The 7,705-nt window shown below is 37.7% G+C and overlaps 1 protein-coding gene and 1 non-coding gene across 5 annotated transcripts in view; both read right to left on the reverse strand.

Annotated features, from left to right (window-relative positions):
- The window catches only part of LOC100182264 (sortilin-related receptor-like), an 8,899-nt gene extending 1,548 nt beyond the window's left edge, over positions 1 to 7,351 (reverse strand). The window contains exons 1-10 of one of the 4 annotated variants that reach the window (XM_009862688.3): positions 7,240 to 7,351; positions 7,110 to 7,161; positions 6,541 to 6,675; positions 5,115 to 5,279; positions 4,602 to 4,787; positions 4,170 to 4,343; positions 3,887 to 4,057; positions 2,892 to 3,032; positions 2,333 to 2,458; positions 382 to 1,337 (exon numbers count right to left, since the gene is read on the reverse strand). In XM_009862688.3, coding sequence (XP_009860990.2) covers positions 1,297 to 1,337; positions 2,333 to 2,458; positions 2,892 to 3,032; positions 3,887 to 4,057; positions 4,170 to 4,343; positions 4,602 to 4,787; positions 5,115 to 5,279; positions 6,541 to 6,675; positions 7,110 to 7,161; positions 7,240 to 7,290 — 1,242 coding nt within the window. In that variant the 5' untranslated portion in view covers positions 7,291 to 7,351 and the 3' untranslated portion in view covers positions 382 to 1,296. Of the gene's footprint in view, positions 1 to 381; positions 1,338 to 2,332; positions 2,459 to 2,891; positions 3,033 to 3,886; positions 4,058 to 4,169; positions 4,344 to 4,601; positions 4,788 to 5,114; positions 5,280 to 6,540; positions 6,676 to 7,109; positions 7,162 to 7,239 lie in introns of those variants that run through there. The other 3 variants (XM_018815046.2, XM_026837851.1, XM_026837852.1) reach the window with 3 other exon arrangements.
- mir4180 (microRNA 4180) lies at positions 1,562 to 1,646 on the reverse strand. Its single transcript, NR_034577.1, has one exon. It is a non-coding gene; the product is annotated as a microRNA 4180 (primary transcript).
- Positions 7,352 to 7,705: the final 354 nt, after the last annotated feature.

Consider the following 7,705-nt stretch of genomic DNA (forward strand, 5'->3'; position numbering starts at 1 on the left):
GGCAGGCGCGCTAACCACTACGCCACGGCGCCGGACGCATCGAGCCTCGAACCCATAACGTGTGGGCTGGAGACAATCGCGTTAAACATGAGTATCACAATATCTTTCCATTTTCATTTATACAGTTGGGTGGGAGAAGATGGGACATCTTTTCATTTTATTTTTTAGTCTCATTTAGTAGTAAACAAAGAACATTCAATGAATTATAAAACAGTGTCCTCACGCCTCCCATAGACCGTTGTTTATAGTTTAAAACACGATCTGGGTTTTGGGATATTATGAGCTGAAGGTGTCCCGTCTTTCCCAACCTACTATAGAATAGGAGTCCATACGAACTAAACTAAACAGCAAAAGCGTGGGTGAGCCTTGAACCATGGACCCTTAGGTTGCCTAAATGAATTTATTTTAAGCGCAAAGCAATTGCAGATTTATTGCATAGAATGGATGGGATGAGGTGTGAGCATAGATATCAAATATAACAAACATGTTAGAACTTGATTGGCACCTCAATAATGGAAAAATACAAAATACATCGTCAATTAAAAAAATAAGTTTAAAATAATTACAGAAATTTTGCAAATTATCTACAAGATTATTTGTTTTATATGGTTAAAGTAATTATCCAATTAATGAATGAAATATTAAGTGCTCACTGCGTTAAAACAAATGGTTAACAAAAAAAGGGCCTGCCCTGGTGGAATGTTGCTCAACAACAGTTAAAATATTGAATAAAATAAACAAAAGTATGGGGTGAGGGGTAATACATGGGTGTTGCACACCATATATGAATGAATGTATAAATGTAATCTATTTATCCTCGCATGGCGGGGCAATGACAGTCGTTATAACAGGGGTGTTCTGTTTCATACACCTCGTACCCGCTTACAAGTTACCACAAATGTTTTTTGGGGGGAGGATTTTACATACATGGTGGCCTCATACACCTCATGCTCACTGTTCAGTTATGAAGTAACTTTTTATAAGTATTTGATTGACAAGTATGAAGCAGATATTACAAATAAAGCAATGATTATGTTGTGCATGCAGAAGAAGGAAATAAAATATGATGACGCGATGCTATAGTACCGTGGAAATAGCTAAAAACAACAAAAAACTTTAAAATTAACAAAATAATGTAAAACTCCAGAAAAATCAAAATTAAAAAATAATGGATTAAAAAAAAATGTTGGAGTTTAGAAACAGTTTCAAGCAATAGAAAGTTTCAAGAATTGTTTTTGCTGAAATTTGTTTTTAAATTTGAATCTTTCCAGTTAGTAACTCCAGCGTAGAAATGAATTAACTTTGCCAAAACATGAGGAAAGCAATCAAGATGATATCTGTAAGTAATGTGCGAAGTGTTACAAGCATATAATTAAAATTAATGTGTTAATTATGCTGCTTTTGCTACTAGTTATAGAAAAATCAAGGGATTTTTTTGGAATGGGTGGGACTTTTTTTGGGGGGTAAAATATATTTTTGAGCAAAAACTTTTTTGGGGGGATCTAATACTTGAAAATTGCCCTCTGATAAAACGTTAATTTTTATGAAACCAACATTTTGTCTGCCATACAGTAAGATTCTACCACCAGTAGTGTAATATTAGATAACCAACATCATACCATGATAAAGTCTCAGGGTATGGCAGATGAAATGTTGGTGCAATGAAAATTAACATTTTTTTTTTGCCAGAAAGAACCTGAATAAATGTAACTTACTTTATTCTCACATGGCCGGGCAACGACAGTTGTTATAACACGGGTGTTCTGTTTCATACACCTCGTGCCGCTTACGAGTTACCACGTATGTAACTTATTTATCCTCGCATGGCGGGTAACGACAGTCGTCATAACACAGGTGTTCTGTTTCATACACCACGTGCCAGCTTACCAGTTACCATGTATGTAACTTTGTGGGTGAATGATAATTTTAAAGTATAGCATGTGTTAATTTATTTTAAAAAATGTGGAAATCTTCCTTAATTCCATGTCCTATGGCATGCTACGTTGTAAGACCTCACCCGAATAGAATACAAATAGAAATATCAAATTAAGCAAAATTTTCTAAAGCACCAATCCAGCGCATGCAGCAAATTAATTAATTTAATGATTATTATGGCAGCTCATACATTGGCTGAACTAATGTATCAAAAGCTTTTATGGTTCGTGGCTCCTCGGAAATGTGTATTATTTAAGTATTTTCTTGTTTTATTTTAAATTTTGATATTTTTTGCAACTTTCAAAAAAAGCCACCAAAAATTTTAACTTAGCAATTTTTTACAAAATATTCAACCCCCCAAACCACCACCCATATACCACACATAGAAATAACATACATGTTCCCATAGTAGGGGTAACCACTGATGCGTGACAAGCAGCAGGATCAGGGTTGTTCCAAGTTAACAATTTCCCGGTATTTGAACATGTGACCTCCGTACAGTTGTTGGCTTTGATGGTCGAACCTGTAGGGGGGTTAAGTTAAATGAATGTAACTTATTTATCCTCACATTGCCGCAAAACAACCGTTGTTATAACACGGGTGTTATTACCACGTATGTAGCTTATTTACCCTCGAATAGCAGGGCAATGACAGTTGTTATAACACGGGTGTTCTGTTTCATACACCTCGTGCCTGCTTACAAGTTACCACGTATGTAACTTATTTATCCTCGCATAGCGGGGCAATGACATTCGATTATAACACGGGTGTTCTGTTTCATACACATCGTGCTCGCTTACAAGTTACCACTTATGTAACTTATTTATCCTTGCATGGCGGGGCAACAACAGTCGTTATAACATGGGTGTTCTGTTTCATACACCTCGTGCCCGCTTACAAGTTACCACGTATGTAACTTATTTATCCTTGTGTGGTGGGGCAATGACATTAATTACCTGCAGGATAAACCGTTCCTTCGAACACACAAGTTGGGGTCGACGCCGTGGTTGGTCGGGGTGTGAATGATGTTTCCATTGATGTGGATGGGGTGGTGGGGGTTGTTACTTCTGCTGTCGTAGAATCTGTTGTTGTGGGTGCTGGGCGGGGTAAAAATATAAGTTTTAAAACCTGGAAATAGTTTGTAGCCAACTAAGGCCCAAGTCCAAGGTCTCATGGCATGCCTTGCATAGGACCTTACAGAATAGAACGCTCATCAGTTTAGGGTAATGGCGTAACTCTTTTTTACCCTCAGGCCTTACCAACCATTTTGAATACACCATGTGTGTCTGGTGTATGGGAAGACACCCATGTTGTAACTCGACAGTGAGCATGAGGTGTATGAATACACCATGTGTGTCTGGTGTATAAGAAGACACCCATGTTATAACTCGACAGTGAGCATGAGGTGTATGAATACACCATGTGTGTCTGGTGTATAGGAAGACACCCATGTTATAACTCGACAGTGAGCATGAGGTGTATGAATACACCATGTGTGTCTGGTGTATAAGAAGACACCCATGTTATAACTCGACAGTGAGCATGAGGTGTATGAATGAACTATGTGTGTCTGGTGTATAAGAAGACACCCATGTTATAACTCGACAGTGAGCATGAGGTGTATGAATACACTATGTGTGTCTGGTGTATAAGAAGACACTCATGTTATAACTCGACAGTGAGCATGAGGTGTATGAATGCACCATGTGTGTCTGGTGTATAAGAATACACCCATGTTATAACTTGTGATAAAGTAACTCATTATATTTGGGTTTAACAAACTAAAACGATGGATATCTACGAACATCAGAAATAAAGGCAGCAGAAATAAAAGCGCCGGAATGTTATCGAGACGAAGTAGCAATTAAACTACTACCACACAACTCAACAGTGAGCATAAAGTATCCCAACTTCCTAAACAAAGCACATCATACAATAGGAGGGGTTGTACCTGCTGCTTGACAGTTGTTTTCATCTGAGTTGTCACTACAGTCAGACCTCCCATCACACTTAGATGAGAGTTGAATGCAAACTCCGTCACTTAAGCATTCAAACTGGTCGGCATCACAAGTATCGTATTCAGCGAAGGTTGTAGAAGTTAGTGAGGCTGTGGTGGTGGTGGCTGGTTGGGGTAAGAATATATTATTATATTATTGAGTGTTAAAATAAGTTAGTTTTATAAATCGAGCCAAAATTCCCCTAAACAAAACACATACAATAAAATGGGGTTGTACCTGCTGCTTGACAATTGTTTTCATCTGAGTTGTCACTACAGTCAGACCTCCCATCACACTTAGATGAGAGTTGAATGCAAACCCCGTCACTTAAGCATTCAAACTGGTCGGCATCACAAGTATCGTATTCAGCGAAGGTTGTAGAAGTTAGTGAGGCTGTGGTGGTGGTGGGTGCTGGGCGGGGTAAAAATATAAGTTTTAAAACCTGGAAATAGTTTGTAGCCAACTAAGGCCCAAGTCCAAGGTCTCATGGCATGCCTTGCATGGGACCTTACAGAATAGAACGCTCATCAGTTTAGGGTAATGGGGTAACTCTTGTATCAAATCCAAGGTCTCATGGCATGCCTCACTGTAGACCTCACCCATACAGAATAAACACACTTTTGGGCTCAAACGTGTGTTTATGTAAATAGATCTCCCTCTCCTACTTACTTGGGCAGTTTTCTTCATCCGAGAAGTCGCCACAATCATCCCTTCCATCGCATCGTATACCAACCTCTATACAAACACCCGTCCCACATTCGAACTCATCTTCCCCACAACCCCCGTAATCTGCCTCAGTGGTTGTGGATTGTGCCGTTGTTGCAGCTGTTGTTGTATTGGGTGCTGTGGTTGTGGCTGCGTTGGTATAATGGTTAGGGATGTGTAGTGGTTAGTGATAGCTCACTGTTATAACATGGGTGCCATTTTTTACACTGGGCATACACGGTGTATCCATACACCTCATGCTTACTGTAGAGTTATAACATGGATGTCATTTTATACATCAGACACACATGGTGTATGTATGATTGAATGTAACTTATTTATCCTCGCATGAGACGAGGCAATGACAGTCGTTATAACGTGGGTGTTCTGTTTCATACACCTTGTGCCCGCTTACGAGTTACCACGTATGTAACTTTGAGGTTTATCCACCTCATGCTGCCAACAAGGTAAACTTACGACATCCATCTTCATCATTACTATCCGGGCAATCAAAGTTTCCATCGCACAACTTGGATCTTAGAATACAAATATTCTCTCCACAGTCAAACTCATCAGCCCCGGTGCAACTTTGGTAATAAGAATAATCTTCAGTAGTTGTGGTGGTTGGGGCTTGTGTGGTGCCTGCAATATATTAATTGTTATATTAGAGTAGAGCCATGTTTTATTGAAGGAATGTATGCAAGTTATTTATCCTCGCGTTGTGGGGCAATGAAAGTCTTTTCGCATGGCGGGCCAACGACAATTATTATAACACTGGTGTTCTGTTTCATACACCTCGTGCCCGCTTACAAGTTACCACGTATGTAACTTGTTTATCCTCACACGACGAGGTAACGACAGTCGTTATAACAAGAGTGTTCTGTTTCATACACCTCGTGCCCGCTTACGAGTTACCACGTATGTAACTTATTAATCCTTGAGTGGAGGGGCAACGACAGTCGTGCCCACAGGATTCAATGCTTAACATGATAACAATTTCATGCAAGACACTTGCCCAAACCCAGTGGTCACTAATGGGTTGTTTAAAACCTATACATAAAAATAATCACCTGCGAAGTTACATTAGTGGTAACTCATAAGTGGGTTACGTCTGGATACTAACTTAGAAAGTAGAGTTAACACACTAACATAAAAGATTTTAAAACTTAGGAAACTAATTTACATCAACACACAGCATGCTGGTATAGGTACATGCAACATAACTAAACACATCAACAAACTACAGAATAATGTTTGTACGTATGTAGCCCACTAGAAAACCTCATAATATATGATTGTACAAACTTTATTCATTCACACACTCCATGTCATTAACACTTGATGTTTTATACTCATTTAAGTAAATGCGTAAATCAAAGACAATCATATTATACATATGGACTGTAATGTTTGTATTGAAACTGATCAGACATCAAGTGTTTCATGCACTGAAGTTAATCAAAAGTCCTACGTTATTGTATATTAGGTATTATACAATAAACCTCGCATTCATTATTATCATTACCAAACTCACTAAATAATTTGTGGTAGATTCAGGAATAATTATAACCAGGGCTGAATTGTAAACAGCTTCCTCTACAAGTTAGTTTAGCTAACAAAGCAATTTAGTGCAATCTGAATGTAATTGTCGTATTATTAAAACAAGAGTGCAAAGATTAATAATGCTAATACAGTCTACGGGTAAAAAATATTTTATTAATATTTTAATATTTGTGTTTAATCAAGTGTGACTGCAGCTACTGTGATGTCATAATTTTGTGATGTCATAATGAATAATTATTATTTGTAAAGTTTTGAAATGATCTCTACCAAGACAAAGTGCATTCAAAATACAGTTGTCATGCCCATGCTTTGGTCCCAGTGTACGGGACACAAAGTTTACCTGCTGTACAGTTTGACTCGTCAGAATTGTCGGGGCAATCAAACGCTCCGTCACAAACTTTCACTTTCCTGACACAATTTTCGCCATCAGCGCAAGCTTTCTCATCAGCCAGGCATTCCAGTGTATATTCATAATCTAACCCATGTTAACGTGATGTGAATGGTGCCGGTTTGGACTTTATTTGCAAAGTGTTTTACAATCATAATAACATATACAGCTAGTAATAGAAGTGTTACTCTCACATTTTTAGAAATGCCAGTCTGGTTCGTTTTCAGGGTTTTTAAGTAAAATCGCAGAAAACAAAACATGAATAACGCCTGTATCTGCTAACCTAGAGGTTAGGTTTCTGTGCCTATAGTCGTTTGTCATTAAAAGGTAAAGCATCTCATGCATTACGCTCACAGCAGCAGCAGGCAAGCAATTTCACTATATTACTTAACTACAAGCTTACTGCAAACACATTCCGTGTTTAATTTCGTTAATTTCAGTCTCCTTTAGTTAAGCCACCGTTTAGCTGTTTACACCATTTTAGCAGGGTATAAAAAAAATAAAATAATTTTGAAACTTACCGTCCATACGGGATTCCCCTTCTTGGGAATTAACAAGTTCTTGACCTCTAACCTGAACATAGAAACCAAATATTAATTTATTTTCCCCCGAAAATGTGGCAGTTTTTACAAATGTTTAAAATTTACTTACGTTATTTGAACAGAGAAGAAATATACATACAATTGCGGAAACATGAAACATTTTATACAGATTTTGTGCAAATTTTAAGTGCGTAGAAAACCTAATAAACCTTTAAAGAACAAAACAAGTTATTTTTTGTTTAAATTAGTTATTTAGATAGATATTTTTTTATCGCGCGTATGTTTCAATACTTTGTATATACGAAAACTTGTATTTACGATGTGTTAGCTGCTATCCATAGCGTGTTTTAACGACTGTCGTTTTGTTAGTTCCCTTCTCTTCGTTGTTTCATGGCCTACTAACGATTGTTTCAATAAATTTCTTCGCTATCGTATTCAAAAATTCATATTATGCTATACCAAAGCCCATTATACAAGATACCCCATTAGCGCAGGCGTTAATGTATTGCACACAAAACAAGAATATAACGAACAGATGCGCTAAGTTCCAAACATCGCTTAACCATTATACCCAC

The sequence above is a fragment of the Ciona intestinalis genome, unplaced genomic scaffold (genome assembly GCF_000224145.3).
Source record: "Ciona intestinalis unplaced genomic scaffold, KH HT000025.2, whole genome shotgun sequence".
Taxonomy (NCBI): domain Eukaryota; kingdom Metazoa; phylum Chordata; class Ascidiacea; order Phlebobranchia; family Cionidae; genus Ciona; species Ciona intestinalis.